Source organism: Epinephelus moara, chromosome 17 (assembly GCF_006386435.1).
Source record: "Epinephelus moara isolate mb chromosome 17, YSFRI_EMoa_1.0, whole genome shotgun sequence".
Taxonomy (NCBI): domain Eukaryota; kingdom Metazoa; phylum Chordata; class Actinopteri; order Perciformes; family Serranidae; genus Epinephelus; species Epinephelus moara.
The window spans coordinates 30,158,243-30,174,845 of record NC_065522.1 but is presented as its reverse complement, the minus strand read 5'-3'; the positions used below and the strand labels follow the sequence as shown (position 1 = coordinate 30,174,845).

Genomic DNA, 16,603 nt, shown 5'->3' with positions numbered 1-16,603 from the left:
GTATTAACTTAACGTTAGCTGCCTGTGTGTAAACAGTGTTAATGTTGGTCAGAGACTATTACTGCCCTCGCTTGATGTGTTGGTTAATTTAGATGTGTAGTTTGCAGCAGGGTTAATATGTGTCCCTCTGCTTTTGGTGTGTTGTGGTGTAAAACATCTTTGCACACACTCACTGCACACAAGCCATTTTTTTTGGTTTGCCTGGTCTCCTTGTGTATTAATGCTTGTATAACCTCAACCCTTCACTGCTCAATCAAGTTCTATACATCTTTTTTCCGGAGATATTCTAAAAATAGTAACAAGAGTCGTCTCATGTCGTATAGGACATGAGCGACCCCCGAAGGTTAACCGGGTCAGATAAATAACGTATACATAGCCCCGGGTGTCTACAAAAAATACATTTGTATTTATGTTTTAGTAATGCAGAGCACTAATACACATACACATGTGGATACATAAATAGCTGTAGTGCCTCCTCCACCATGAGTCCTTTAGATCAGTAAAATATGATTGATGTTCAGTATGTTTTCTAGCTATCAATGTTGATTGACTTCTCTTTCTTTCAGATGCATCCCTCTATTTTGAGTGACGAAGCCAGTCTGGGGCACATCACCCTTTCACCATCCGAGTTTAGGTGTCCTCTCTGCCCCAAATTTAAAACCAAAAATGAGAGTGCGATCCAGAGGCACCTGAAAAATCATACGGAGAATGCAGTTCATTTCCATGGTATGTTGATGAGAAGTATCTGTTTGAGATCATATACTTCTACATGTAACAGTAATGTTTAATGATATTTGTGTTTTTGCATGTATAAGATCGTCATATTTTAACCAGTGTTAAAATTAAGTTGCACTGCTTTGAGTGGAGATTTTTGCACCTGCTGAAATGGTCATAACAGTTTCAATTAAGGAAAAATACAATCATATAAGTTATTGTTTATAGGATGTAAAGTAAATTTTTGTTTCTCAGTTATAATATGATGGTTTTCAATACAAATTTCTCTCCCTTTACAGAAAAAATAATCTGTAGATGCAACATGCCTTGCCGTGATAAAGGTCATTTCCACTGTCCATTCTGTGACACAACTGTAATTCGTAAAGACTTCATATCACCACATGTGACTGAGTGTTTTAAAAAATGTGTTGTTGTGGTGCCACCTCTTCATCAGTCCTCACCATCATCATCTGAGGACTTTATTGCGCAATCACTGGATCATTCATATGCACTTCCCTCTTCAGTGTCCGCACCAGCTACAACCACAAAGCCTCCAGAAGAAGCAGTCACTCAGGAACTTCCATCTTCCCACCTCTCCCACCCTCTATCTCAGACAGCATCACCCAAGACCCCGACACTTGTCACAGATCAGTCAGCCCCAGCTACAACCACAGCGCCTCCACTTCAATCTTCCCACATGAAGTGCCCTCACTGCACCATTGTATTATACAAAAAGAATAGTGTTGACCAAAATAATGGCGTTGATGCAGTCAGGAAAATTGCTAAGGGTTTCAGTGTACCGGTGCATGTGCTGCGGAAAACATGGGGCCAGCAGCATGTCACAAAATGTGAGATGGAGGACTGTCGGCAGTATCACCTACTTGCGCAAAGGAGTGGCCTGTCTCATAGCTTGTGTCACCATATTCGGACTGTGGATTACTGTGGCACCACTGCCAATGAGGAGCTACTGCAACACCAGGTTCTTTCCGAAATGGTGGAAAACAAGTTTTGTGGGGACTCCAAGGTGGACTTGTGCAAAAAGAATCAAAAAGAAGCTGCGGAAGCTCATGTCCCCTTGTCAGTGTTGGTGGAACTTGGTGGTTCGCCAAGTAAAATTTGTTGTGTCCACGGTTTTCAGTTGTTTTGAATGATCTGATAGTAATCTGCATGTTGCAACTGTAGCCCAATAAATGAAAGTGCTCACCTTATTTAATCTTTTTTTTTTTTTTTAATTAAATCAACTAAAATTCATGTGTTTGCTGATTTTCTGCAATTTTTGTAGGTTTAACTTGTTTGGATCTGTTATTCCAACTAAAACATGATTGTCACAAAAAGAAGAAAATTACCAGGTGCTCTCAGGTAAACTCCAGGTAGACGTGAGGTGCTCTTGAAGTTGAATATTAACTGTTCAAAAGAGGAGTAAGCCACTCGGGCTTTCTTCAGACACACTATGCACTGAGCCAAGGAAGAATATTAAAAAGCCTTTATTTAATTGGGCATGTCAGAGTTAAAATACATACGACCAAATGCCAAAAAAATGCTGACCGGTTTCGACCACCAGGTCTTCTTCAGGGCGTGGCAGAAAAAAAAATTTCTACCACGCCCTGAAGAAGACCGCAGTTCAAGTGCGTAGTGTGCCTGAAGAAAGCCCGAGTGGCTTACTCCTCTTCTTTAAAACATGATTGTATTTAAAATAATTGCAGAAATAATTGTATTATTATTATTTATTTTCATAATATATATATTTATAATTGTTGACTGCTTCAAAGTTTGTAAATGCATTGCTAAAATAAATAATGTAAAAAAGACAGACTTCAAAAACTGACTTCTGGGGGGGGGGGGGGGGCAATAGAGGTGCCAAACAACAGTAATCACTCTCTGTCTCTCTGCATGTGTGTTTGTGCATCACTTGAGAGATCGTGACCTGGGACTTTGAGGTGCAAGTGGATTCAGTTCTGTAGTGTCTAAGCTAGCTGTATTCTGTCTGTTATCTCAAATTAGGAAAAAAGTAAAATTTTTGTTAATTGAAGCGTGAGGAGCAGAGGAGAAGAGAGAAGATCAGGTCACATTACTGTATATCGTTCAGGAATATGTTTGAGTTTGGAGTGTTCAAACGTGTTGGAGGTTTTGGATATTGGACATTTTGGACATTTCATGTAGGCTACAGTGGGTTGCATGTCATATTTGTGGGAGTTGATTAAAAAAAAAAGATTTGGTCACAGTGGAGATCTGAAGAGACACATGAGAGCTCATACAGGAGAGAAACCGTCTAACTGCTCTGAGTGTGGGAAAAGATTTGGTCGTACTGGAGTTCTGAAGGGGCACATGAGATCTCATGCAGGAGAGAAACCATTTAGCTGCTCTGAGTGTGGGAAAAGATTTGAGTACAGTGAAGATTTAAAGATACACATGAGATCTCATACAGGAGAGAAACCATTTTGCTGCCCTGATAGTGGGAGAGGATCTAGTGAAAGAGGAAATCTGTAACAACACATGAGATTTCATACAGGAGAGAAACCATTCAGCTGCCCTAAGTGTAGGAAAAGATTTTATTACAGTCGATATTTGAAGGTACACATGAGATCTCATACTGGAGAGAAACCTTTTAGCTGCTCAATTTGTGGAAAATCATTTCGGCACAGGAGAAATTTCCATAGACACACCACAAAACATAAAGGAGAAATGTGATTCAGCTGTCCAGTTTGAAAAATAAATATAACCTTTTATATGGTATAAGACTGTGAAAACAACCATGAGAACTCATTCAGGACAAAGACTTTTCAGGTCCATTGTTTGAAGTCTTTTACACAGACTGGACAGTTACACCAACACATGAAACACATTGGGCTGATGCGGACAGGCACAGCAGGGAGAATGCTGCTAAGCGTTGTACTGTTCTTGTAAAATTAAAAATTGAAAATAAAGTATTCAAAAAATAAATGACATGGGTGTAAACAAGATAAATAACAGAAGACTATAAGACCCCTGCCTAATATAATGGCAGGGGAAACACTGACGCCGCTGAGCGATCTTCATGACTCAGGCTTCATTTGGAATTGTGTGTTTTCTACTTTATGCTCCCAGATTGGAGAAGCAGACAAGAGAACTGGCACGGTTAGCATGTTGAAGACCAGCGGAAGACCAACGACTCATTGTGTTCTGTGAGGGAAAATTACTGATTCTTTCAGTGGAGTCTGGTTGCTGTTAGGAGAGCATCATGTAACTGCATCAGTTTACCATTGTTAAGGGCTGTCTGACAGCAAGGTGAAGCTGTGAAAATATTCTAAGCTGATGTGGAATTTTCATCGAGGTGATTGTATTTTTATGTGGCTAAAATAGGTTTTTCTCCTGCCCTTGTCCACAGTCACCAGACTCCTTTGATAGAAACAGTTCATTTTTCCTCATAGCTCCCATGCCAGTTCTGGCCATCTATAAACCAAGATGGTGCCACGGATGGCCGCCACGGGACTTCGCCCTCTCCTACTTCTCCTGATGTTGTTGGGGTTTTTTTTAGCTTCCTGCTCGCCCTCTCTGGTCACCTTCGCCAGAGAGGAACTCCTCCACATTGGTCAGTTCTGCACTGGTAATTTCTTGCCATTTTTCAACCACCCAGCGAGTTTTGCAGAGATTTTGGTAAGAGGCGCAGCTGTTGCCTTGGGATTCGCCGGAGACGGAGATAGGGCAAGCGTGCGGGAGCGCTGGTCAGGCTACCGCAGCAGGGATTATGCACTCCACTCCCGTCTATACACCTGGCGAATGTCCGCTCTCTGGCAAATAAGATGGACGAGTTGCTGCTGCTCACTCATAAAACTCGAACTTAAGCACATCTGCATTCCTGTGTTTCACCGAAACCTGGCTCAGTGAAAACATCCCGGACAGCGCCTTACGCGATACAGAGAGCAGAGGAAAATGACCATGTAGAGACAGAAATGACATGCCCTCATGTAAACACTTTAAGTCATCACATTATAAGATGAAACGTTTCACTGTATAACACGATAAATAGTATAATGTTATGTTATTATATGAAGCGTCGGTCGCTCAAAATAATACAGGCTAACTTTAGCGTATGAAGAGATAAGATGGAGCCCTCTCCTCTCCTCCTATATGCTTTACTCACAAGTGTGTGAATTGACCTGGTTATGAAGCGGCCGTAGTGCCGAATAATATAACGGTAGTTTCTAAAGAAACTGGCGTGGTGCACCGCTGCTAGTTGCATATAGGGGAAACACTAAAAGAGAGAGTGGTTTCACTGAACAAATGCCTATTTTCAGCACATTTTATGCTGTTGCATTCAAAGCAATATCAGCCTGATAATTCCAAAATGACTGATTCTCACCAAGTAGAGCTACTGAAGTCATCTGGTGGAAAATAATGCATCCTTAAAAAAACATGAATCGCAATATATATTGCTGGGGGGGAAAAAAATCGCAATGTCAATTTTTCCCAATATCGTGCAGCCGTACCAGGAAGGCTCCAGGACCTGACGGTGTGTCTCCCTCCTGCCTGAGAGTCTGCTCTGACCAGCTGGCCCCTATCTTCACTTGGATCTCGACCGAGCCGTGTGAAGTACCCTCCTGCTCCAAACGCTCCACAATTATTCCAGTCCCCAAGAAGCCCTCCATCGCAGGATTAAATGACTCCAGGTCCATCGCCCTGACATCTGTGGTCATGAAATCCTTTGAAAGACTGCTGCTGTGCCACCTGAAGGACATCACAGGCCTGCTGCTGGACCCCCTGCAGTTTGCCTACTGGGCAAACAGGTTGGTGGATGATGCAGTCAACATGGGACTGCACTGCATCCTGCACCACCTCGACTCCCCGGGGACTTACGCAAGGATCCTGTTTGTGGACTTCAGCTTGGCTTTCAACAACATCATCCCTGAAATACTGTGAGGCTGGGGAGCATCACATCCAGCTCCTGGTCCAGCAGTGGCGCCCCCCAGGGATGTGTCCTCTCCCCACTGCTCTTCGACCTGCATACCAACGACTGCACTTCAGGGGACCCTTCTGTGAAACTCCTGAAATTTGTGGACGACACCACGGTCATTGGTCTAATGCAGGACTGTGATGAGTCTGCATACAGACAGGAAGTGGTGGTCAGAACCACCTGGAGCTGAACCCGTTCAAGACTGTGGAGATGACAATAGACTTCAGGAGAAGCCCCCCAACACTGCCCCGCCTCACCATCCTCAACAGCACAGTGTCTACTGTGGACACCTTCAGGTTGCTCGGTACCACAGTCTCTTGGGACATGAAGTGGACCTCCCACATAGACACTGTCTGGAAAAAGTGTCCAGCAGAGGCTGTACTTCCTGTGACAGCTCAGGAATCTCAACCTGCCTCAGGAACTGCTGATCATGGATCTGCCACCAAACTGGATAGGAACATACTGAAACGAACAATCAGGTGTGGAGAGAGGATTATTGGTACTAATCATCCCTCCATCGAGGACCTGTACAGGTCAAGGGTCAGGAAACGGGCAAGAAACATCAGTGTAGCCTCCTCACACCCTGGACACAATCTGTTTAAACTCCTCCCCTCCGGTATGCGCTACAGAGCACTGTTCACCAAAACCACCTGTCACAAAGACAGTTTCTTCCCCCAGGCTGTCGCTCTGGTGAACTTCTTAACAGTCACAGAGTGGCAGGTCAAACAATACTGCATCCTTGAATATTATATATATTTGTTTATATTTGATGTATAGTTGTATATTTTTTAAATATTGTATATTCTGTATATTCCACTTCTTACCTAAATTTGAGTACTTATGTCAATTCTGGTACACTGAGAGCAAGTCTACCAGAGTCAGATTCCTTGTATGTACACATGTACTTGGCGAATAAAGCTGATTCTGATTCTGATTTTGCGTCCCTCTGTATCATTCTGTGTCCCCTTTCGAAATTCTGAGTTTTTACGGGTTCCCGAACACAACACAGGCAGAACTCTTCTTGAGTCAATCAACATCTCCCAATGGTTGGATCAACCAACACAGCAGATAACAATGGAGCAACACTCAGCTCTGAAAAAAAGCTATACTGATGGATTATGTGTGAAAGGTCTGATTGTATTTCCTCAATGTTACACTTATGGACTATCTGTGTAAACTGCCCATCAAGATGTTAAAGGTTGGACTGAACCATTCTGATGTTATACTGATGGATTCCCTGTGTAAACTGTCGATTAATATTTAGTGATCTGAATTTTGTGTCCTTGTGTACATGGTCTGTGTGGATTTTATAATTGTCTTTGCCTTCTTTCATCTTTGTAATATTTAACTGAGTTAACTAATGGATTAGGGTATACACTGGAAAATGCCTCGATTAAGCCCCTCTGAGTTTTGTTTTTTTCATCTCTCCATCATGTTTCTGTTGCTCATGTACTACTTTTTATGCAAATGTGAAAACAAATAAACTAAACTAAAAATGAACTGCAACAGTTAAATAAAAGTCATTCTTTCAAATCAATTTTAATCAATTTATCTTCCTGCATGTGGTTTTCTGAGTAAGCCTGTAATTTCATTAACATTTCTGGGCTTTTATTTTGAAGCTCATCAACTCATCTACCTTGGAAGTGTTTATGGGGTTATGGCTGGGCTGAACTCAGCAGCAGCAGCAGCAGCAGGAGAAGGGTGTACGGAGGACACGAGGTGGACGGAGAGAGAAATAGTGTCGGATTGCAATCAACTGAACCGTGAGTGTAGGATGGGTGAAAGTTTGGAGGGATGGGATGAGGAAGGTATGGATTGGTGTTTCGCATCAAACAGAAGAAGGAAAAGGCAGGATAAGAAAGATAGAAGCGAAGCTTGGTCAGATCGAAGCAGTCAAGAAGAAGAGGGTGCTTCAAAAAAAGTAAGAACTTATTGGGAAGATTCAGCGCAACATGAGACTGAGAAAGACTGGAAAGTAGTCATTTTGTTTGGGAGAGAGACGGGGCACTTTCATTCAATTAGAATGACCAAAGCTATTGAGAAAGAAATTGGAAAGATAAGATTTGCCAAGTTTCTCAACAACCGCAGAGCACTTATTTCTGCCATGAACAAGCAGCAACAAGATAAAATCCTCAAGATAAATACACTTGATGGAGTAAAGATTACAACTCACATCCCTAGTATAGTGGCTAAACTGAGGGGTGTAATTTCAAATGTGCCACTAGGAATGACTGAGGAGGAAGTCAAGAAAGAAATCAGAGGAGGGAAAGTGCTAGACGTCAAGAGACTAAAGACAAACAAAGATGGGGTAAAGAGGGAAAGTTTATCAATGCTGGTACAATTTGAGAGCACCCTTCCCAAAGAGATCAGAATGGGGTGGATCAATTACAGAGTAAGAGAATATATCCCAAATCCGATACGATGCTTTAAATGCCAAAGAATGGGACATGTAGCCCAACAGTGCCGCGGTAAACAAAGATGTGCAAAATGTGGAGGGGAACATGACTATGGTAAATGTGGGAAAGATGCTAAGCTGAAATGTTGTAACTGTGGAGGAGAACATAGTGCAGCATTTGGAGGCTGTACAGATTAAAGCAAAAGACGTGCAAAAATGTAAGGTAATCAATAACATATCATATGCAGAAGCTTTAAAGAGAGTTAATGATGAAATGCAAACAGAGCCTCTGAAACATATGTAGAAGTAATGAGTGGCGAAGTAGGAGGAATAAGTGGCGACCTGAGGTCTCTACCACAGAGAGCTAGCAGGCCTAGAATGCAAGAAGACAGAGCAGCTAAGGTTCCAATGACACAGCTGGTGCAGTGCTCACATAAATGCAAGGTTAAAGAGGATTCACTGATTGTGAATCAGACAAGTTTTGTTGCCTTTATGTGTAAAATAATCAATGTGGCTACTAAGCAAGAAAAAAAAGTGATAGAATTAAGACAGTGGTGAATGCAGCAGAAGAGTTCCTGGGTATTCAAGACTTAAGAGCAGAGGATATTCATGAAATACTGAGAACAAACATTGATGGAGGGTCCCAGGGTAATGATTATCATCTTTATTATGGTGATCCATTTACTACAATGCAACGCAAGAAGCCTTATTGCCAATGGACAGGAATTTAAAAGTTATGTATCAGAATTAGAACCTCGACCGGATATCTTATGTGTGCAAGAAACCTGGTTAAGGCCTCATCTTGATTTTAATCTACCAGGATATACCTCGGCTCGATATGACAGGGTAGACAATCAAGGAGGTGGCTGTGCTACATTTGTTAAAGATAACATAGTGTTCGGAAGGTTACCATCACCAGCAGACATGGAATGTGTAATTATTGAAGTATGTAATACAGATGTTAACACTAAAATAATCAACCTTTACAACCCATGCAAGAAGTTGAGTGTTGAAATGTTTAATACAATCAAGCATGATAATAGAAAAGAAATATGCTGCGGGGATTTTAATGCACATAACAGTCTTTGGGGAAGTAAACACACAGATAATAATGGAAATGTGGTGGAGTAACTATTGGAAAAAAGATCACTAGTCTGTATCAATGATGGCAAAGGAACAAGACTAGATGTTTATAGAAATAACCTATCTTACCTTGATTTAACACTTGTATCTAGAAAATTAGTATGTTCATCTGAATGGAATGTTGATGATAACTCTAGCATAGGAAGTGATAATCTCCCAATTCTTTGCTCTGTAAACCTTAACATTTTTTCACAAGAAAGATACAAGTTCAAGAAATGGTGCTTCAAAAAAGCTAATTGGGGAAAATTCCAAGAACACTGTATAGAGAAAGCGAGTTTAATCTCAATGGATGGTAATATAGAAGAATGTGTTTCGTTAGTGACTAATCTAATTCTGAATGCTGCACTGAAGAGCATACCCATGAGCAATATAACTGGAAAAAGAAAAGTTGTACCATGGTGGAATGAAGAATGTACTAAAGCTGTTAGAGAACGAAATAGAGCTTTACGTGTACTGAGGAGTAACTTAAATCAAGAGAACTTAATAGACTACCAAAGGAAAAAAGCTCTGACTCGTAAGGTAATCAAATCTAGTAAAAAGAGCACATGGAGAACATATTGTGGTGCTATAGGTAAAGAAGTGAAATTAGGTGATGTTTGGAACATGTTAAAGAAAATGAGTGGTAAAAGGAAGTACAATAAAATACCAGTATTAGAGGAGAAACAATAGCTATAACTGACAAAGAAAAGGCTTGCTGGGTAAAAATTTTGCCAATGTACATAGTGGAAATCATTTGGATGATCTGCATAAAAAGAGGAAAGAGGAAATACTAAGTGAAAACCAGAATATAATTAGGAAAAAATATAATATAGACTCAACTCTTGATGTTGAGCTGACTATGAGTGAGTTAGAAATAGCGTTGAATGGCACTAGGAATACAGCAACAGGTCAGGACCAATTAAGCTATGTGATGTTTCACAGATTGCCTGATCGAGTATTAAAACTTGTCTTGGAATTATTTAACAAGATATGGAGAGAAGGGATCATGCCAAAAAAACTGGAAGACTGCACTTATTTTGCCTTTTAGTAAACCTGGCAAAGACCCAAATAACCCTGGAAACTACAGACCCATTGCCTTAACCTCGCATTTGTGTAAATGGATGGAAAAGATCTTGGTCCAGAGACTTAATTATATATTAGAGCAGAGAGGTCTAATGGCATCATATCAGAATGGTTTCAGGAAAGGAAGCTCAACTATGGATGCTGTCGTGAAAGTTAGCAATGAAATAGAGAAAACATTCAAGATGAAAGAACTGATGGTGATTGTTTTCTTTGACATTGAAAAAGCCTATGATTCCATGTGGAGAGAAGGACTGTTAATCCAAATGAATAGAATGGGTATTAGTGGAAGGTTGTTTAATTGGGTGCTAGACTTTCTTTCTGAACGAAAGTTTAGAGTTAAAGTAGGACTGGAGATATCCGTTGAATTTGATATAGTTAATGGCATTCCCCAAGGAAGTGCCATCAGTCCAGTACTGGAGATATCCGTTGAATTTGATATAGTTAATGGCATTCCCCAAGGAAGTGCCATCAGTCCAGTATTATTTAATATTATGATTAATGATATTTTTATAAACCTAGATAGAAGGATTTGTTCATCCTTATATGCAGATGATGGAGCTATTTGGATCAGGGGGAGAGATGATACAAGTGTTTTAAAAAATATAAAGAAGGCTATTCAAAAAGTAGAACAATGGTCATATAATATAATAATTTCACCCAGTAAATCTTGTTACATGTACTTCACCAGGAAGAGAAAGATAGAGGAACAGAGTCTTAATTTACAACCAATAGAAAAAGTAAAGGAATTTAAGTACTTGGGGATCTGGCTCGATGAAAGGTGTACGTGGAAGCTGCATGTTGAAAAATTAGAAACAAAATGCAAAAGTAATTAATTTAATGAGAGCTATATCAGGATATAATTGGGGAGCAGATAAGCAGGCATTAATAGATATATATAAGGCATTGATGAGATCAGCAATAGATTATGGATGTTTTGTTTATGGAGCAGCAGCTAAATCACACTTAAACAAAATTGAAAGAATACAAAACAAAACCTTGAGACTCTGTATTGGTGCAATGAGGACAACTCCAACTAATGCCGTGCTGGTGGAATCAGGTGAAAGCCCACTAGAGTTCAGAAGGGACAAACTCTCGTTAGCATATTGGATTCGGTTAAGTGGATGTGGGGATGAAAACATCAAAAGTGTCATAAATGAATGTTGGGAATAAAACAGTTTTAAGGGAAATAGTTTTGGATGGAAGATAAAAGATAAAATTGAAAAATATGGCATTAAAGAAATTTGTTTTAATTCCCCTTTGCCAATAAGTAATGTTCCTCCATGGCTTTTTCCTAAGGTTAAAATAGATTTTAGTATTATAAACCTAAAGAAGGATTGGGTGGAAAGGGAAATAGGGCATTGTGCAAATCAATACATAAATAATAATTTTTACAGTTATTTACAAATATTTAATGATGGCTCAAAAGATCAAAATGGCCGCGTTGGTACAGGAGTTTACATCCCACTTTTTCAAATTCAACTGAGCAATAGGATAACAGATAAATTACCAGTTTATTCAGCGGAGATGATGGCAGTCATTTTTGGGCTTCAGTGGGTGGAGGGGGTGAGACCAGACAGGGTGGTGCTGTGTGTTGACTCTGCAGCAGTGTTATTGAGCTTACAGAATATGAAGTCACTTTGGGAATATTTAATGTATGAAATTCTTCAGTGTCTGTTCAGAGTTCAGAAAGTGGGGATCGAGGTTGAATTTTGCTGGGTACCTGCCCATGTGGGATTAAAAGGTAATGAATGTGCAGAAAGAGTGGCCAAAAGAGCACTTAGTATGAGACATGTAACTAATATTTCATTTGGAAAAGGTGAAGGAAAAGCACTAATCAAAAAGAAAATATCAGAATTTTGGCAGAAGAAGTGTGATGAGGACAGTAAGGGCAGAACTTATTACAGAATACAAAACACAGTCAGAGCACAGAGTATTAAAGGAAGAAGTAAAAGAGAGGAGGTAGTTCTATCAAGATTAAGGTTTGATCATACTGGTTTAAATAAGACTTTATTTTTATTGGGAAAAGTAAACACAAATTTGCACATATTGTAATATTATTGAAAATGTTGAACATGTAATTATGTACTGTGGTAAATATAACGAAGAAAGGGTATGGTTGCAACAGAGGGTGAGAGAGGCAGGACAGGATTGGAATTTGGTAGGGATACTGGGAACTAAGGGAGATAAGGTGTGGGAGATACAGAGAGGGGTAATAGATTACCTATAACACTGGTTTGTTCCATAGCATATAGCGGTTGACGTTTTTTTTGTTTTGTTTCTTTATTATTTATCCATGATATAATGTAATGTAAAACTAGATCCTGTCTTACATACTCCGGTCCAGTAGGTGGCGGTATACTCCTTTAAAGTTGGTATTGCAATCCGCCAGAAAACACACAAAAAGATCTACCCCGGAAGCTGTACTCTTTACTGTCGCTAACTTCACACCGTTTGAACAAGATGGCGGCTGCTAGAAAGGTGTGTTAGCAGAGTCTCTTTGTTGTGTTTTTAAAGTGTGAACATGTCTAAAGTCCAAATGCTGAGAGCGTTGGTGAAGCAGCGACTAACTGCGGCTGCTGAAGAGATATTTGGGCTGGTTGAAAGAATGATAGCAGAGTACGAGGAGGAACTTTGTCGATCAAAAGAGGAGAACGAGCGACAACGGAAACTACTGGACGCTGTTTCCAACCCTCAGCTTCGGTTACACAGAGCAGGTTTGTTCATTAAACATCACAAGTTCAGTATTAATAATATAACTGCAGGCAGGGGCGATTCTAGGATCAGAGGTTTGGGGGTGCTGAGCACCCAGAGAGCTGCCCGGCCAGGCAAGATAAATTTCACTGTTTTGTACATTTTAACTCAATTTCATTCCCACATTTGTGAAAGAAAAACACAACACTTTTTGGGAAAGTCTGTGACTAAACCATCAAATCTGATAAAGGTTATTTAAATGCTGAGCCACAGCAAAAGAGGAATGGATTGGAATCATACAATAAACATATCGTAACCCTAATTTCTGGGGGAAGACAACTCATTTTGATACAGCAGCTCCTCAACATACACATAAACAGTATGTATGTTTCTGGAGTAAACCAGCCCCCTATAGTGAGCACCAAAAATGGACCTTGGGCTTATTTTTTGGACTTTTATTTGAAATGCAATGCACAACATGTAACATTAACACATTAACAGTAATTGACTTTTTCAATGTTTGTCTCTGCCTTTTTCCTTCTTGTCTGTATTATATAATACAAATACATAAATAAAAATACACTTCAAAAAAGAAAAGTGCTTGAAATCTACAAAATAATAATAATAAATACACACAATAGGAGTTATAATGTTAATGGGCATCCAGTCAGTTAGCTAGTCAGTAGCACCTTGGCTTTAATATTAACACATGCACATGACACAACAGCTAGCTTCTCTCATTCCAATTCAAACAGAGGACAGTGGTACTGACCACCTGTAACGTTTCCTAGCTAGAAAAAACGTCAGCTAACTCCTACCTAACAACATAAACAGTGACCTACGATTAAATGCAGCAAAAATGAGGACTGGTAATGATAATAATGTGTTGGTATTGAGTGGTAGAAGTTAAGAAATGTGCCACATATCTTGGTTTAAGCCAGGTACTTACACCACTACTGTATAACACCCACTCTGGAAGGCAACACATTGCTCTGTGCAGATAGAGCGCTCAGAGGAAAGGTGGGAGGGATGGGGTGGATCAAACCATTTTTGAGGCAAGGGGGGTGCTGTATTCGTTGCAACCAAGTACTGTATGGTTTTGACACTTTTCTAGCTTGTTAAAAAGGACATACAGTAAAAAAAATATAAAATAAAAAAAATCTCTCAAATTTTAGGTGTGCTGGGATTCAATTTAGGGGTGCTTCAGCACCCCAAAAAATGGGCTAGAAACGCCTATGCCTGCAGGTTTGTTGAATAAATATTCAGTCTGTCGACATTTAAACGCCACATTAACTTCTCTGGTGTCGTTAGCTTCTCTGGTGTTGTTGTCTGTTGGAATCCGGAAGGGTTCCAAGCGTCTGTTTTGTCGTCCGTATTAACAAGTCAAATATGTTGGTCTTAACGCGTCAAATACACATTAAGACGACAGAAATGGCCTGTTAACAGGTACATTTCTGACGTATCAAGACGTTTACTATTGGGTGCAGCCATTTCACCAGTTTCGGAGGGGAAGCTGATGTAACAGTATTCGGTACATTGTATGCACATTTTTGTTTTGTTTTTTCCACGGTTAGTAGTAGGAAGATACTAAAATGGACAGGTAGAGGGTACTTTCTGTAGCTCTGGTTGAGTATGGGAGGTTGTCAGCACATAGTGATCTGTGTGGGTACCTTCCTCGCAGTCTGGGGGTCCTAGTTAGATTTTAAATGTCAGAAATGTCACTTGTCACTTTATATTAGCTTACATTTGAGCCATTATTTACATGTTTTTGATCTTTTGATTTTATCCTGAATTATGCAGCAGTTTGTGAAGTCTGTTTTAATAAGAGCACTATAAATTAATCGTCAATAAGTTGTCTGAAGTGTAATAACGATAATTAAAATACAACCATTCGGGCGCTATTAATAGCCACAGCTGTGCGTAATGGTCGTGCGTTATGATAGCTCTTCTGTGTAACGACAGACTATCTCTGGCACACATATTGATAAGCAAATGGATTTAAGCATGCCTCTCAGTCTAGTCATCTCTCACTGTGGGAGTGGAAATGTGCACCCAGCTTCACAATGACTATGTAAAACAGAATCTGGCACACATGAGGATTTACAAATCCATAAACTTTGTAGTTTAACACTCAGCCGAAACAGGGCCCACGTATCAATTTTCCAAGCAGTCAGTCAGTCAGAGGGTCATTGAGTGTGCCAACGGTGGTCCTGTGCGTTGGGAGTCTCGTATCCATGGCTGCGATGACGCTGAGTGACAGACCTGTCATTCTGTGTCATGCTCCTCTGCAAATTCTGATTTTATATTTCTCTGCTATGTTCCATGAAATCCTTTTGGTTTGAAAACATGGTTTATGCAGCAGTGTGTGCACAGAAATAAAGGAAAATTGCATTCTGTTTTGATTTAGCAAGGGACAGTGCATTTTGAATATTGGGTGATCAGTATGGGACGATCCCCTACTGAGACCCAGAAGAACGATATTCATATTTAAATACTCTATGTCGTTGGGTGAAAGGAAAAATTTTAATGCAAAAACTTCAAAAAAAAGTTGATGTTTTTTTTATTCGCTGTCCTTTGAAGTGGACATCAGGTCTTGTTTGGGGCTATATTCAACTTGTCTTGCGTAGTAATATTCAGTATGACGACAACTTTATAAGGTTTATGTTTGTATTTAAATGTAGCGGAGCAACAAATGTTTTGTGCAGTTTGTGTCTAATACTGTGGCTGCTCAGAGGGTCTCCGCTGCCTGCTGTAGGAGATCAAAGGGCATGTGTTGTCTGTTTACTTGAGAGATGATGAAAGGATGCCACCGAAAGAGCTAGTGTCTAAAAAAACAAAAACTGTGCCAGTTTGGCAACATTTTGGATTTGAGGCAGATGATAAGGGTGACCCGGTAAATGAAGATGAGCCGACATGTAAAGAGTGTCGAAAAAAGGTCCAAGCAAAAGGTGGAAATACTACAAATCTACACAATTGTTAGTACACTTCTACACCTGCGTATTAAGTACCATTCCCTCTTGGCTGTACAAATGGGCCTGCAGCAAAAGGGGGAGGGGGACCCTCTACCTCAACTGCTGCTCAAATATTATTTTTAAGTATTAGGTGTTCTGAAGAAGACAAGTTGTGTTGAATGGTTGTTTTGTTTTGATAAATTAAAACGTGATTGTGTCATTCAGTTGGTTGCCCTGTTGACTTCTTGTCCTTCTTATTTAACCTTGTGTGTATTGGTGGTTAACACAGCATTACCGCCACCTAGTGGATTGGAGGCACATTACACCTATAATAGGCTTTCATCGGGGGGAAAAGCTCAAGTGTGACCCCCAGTGTTAAAATTAGGTATATAATTAGAGGCATCGATTCGGTTTGATATTTGGCTTTAAATCAAATCGATTGTAAAATTTTCAAACCGGCAAAAACCTAGCATCCAGTCTTGATGGCTGTGGCAAGCGTTGTTGTGCGATGTATAGTTTAATTACCATTTAGCATTTTACATTACAAATACATTTTTAACTACATCAATCAAAAGGCTCAGTCGTTTGCCAAGTTAAGCTTTTAACCATGTTTGTGTGTTTGTGTGTGTGTTTCCTGTTTCCTGCAGACGTCCAGCAGCTGTTGGTGGTTAAAGAAGAGGTTCCCCCTGAGCAGCAGGAGTGGAGCTCCAGTGTGGA

General features: G+C 40.1%; 3 protein-coding genes across 3 annotated transcripts in view; all 3 read left to right on the top strand.

The window, feature by feature from the left end:
* Nucleotides 1-2,481, top strand: part of LOC126404278 (oocyte zinc finger protein XlCOF7.1-like) — a 50,677-nt gene extending 48,196 nt beyond the window's left edge. Inside the window, exons 8-9 of the mRNA XM_050067405.1 lie at nucleotides 567-726; nucleotides 1,014-2,481. Coding sequence (XP_049923362.1) covers nucleotides 567-726; nucleotides 1,014-1,861 — 1,008 coding nt within the window. The 3' untranslated portion in view covers nucleotides 1,862-2,481. The remainder of the gene's footprint in view (nucleotides 1-566; nucleotides 727-1,013) is intronic.
* LOC126404307 (gastrula zinc finger protein XlCGF57.1-like) overlaps nucleotides 1-16,603 on the top strand; it is a 76,765-nt gene that overhangs the window by 28,966 nt on the left and 31,196 nt on the right. The window lies entirely within an intron of this gene.
* Nucleotides 12,695-16,603, top strand: part of LOC126404288 (oocyte zinc finger protein XlCOF6-like) — a 44,979-nt gene continuing 41,070 nt past the window's right edge. The window contains exon 1 of the mRNA XM_050067426.1: nucleotides 12,695-12,958. Coding sequence (XP_049923383.1) covers nucleotides 12,766-12,958 — 193 coding nt within the window. The 5' untranslated portion in view covers nucleotides 12,695-12,765. The remainder of the gene's footprint in view (nucleotides 12,959-16,603) is intronic.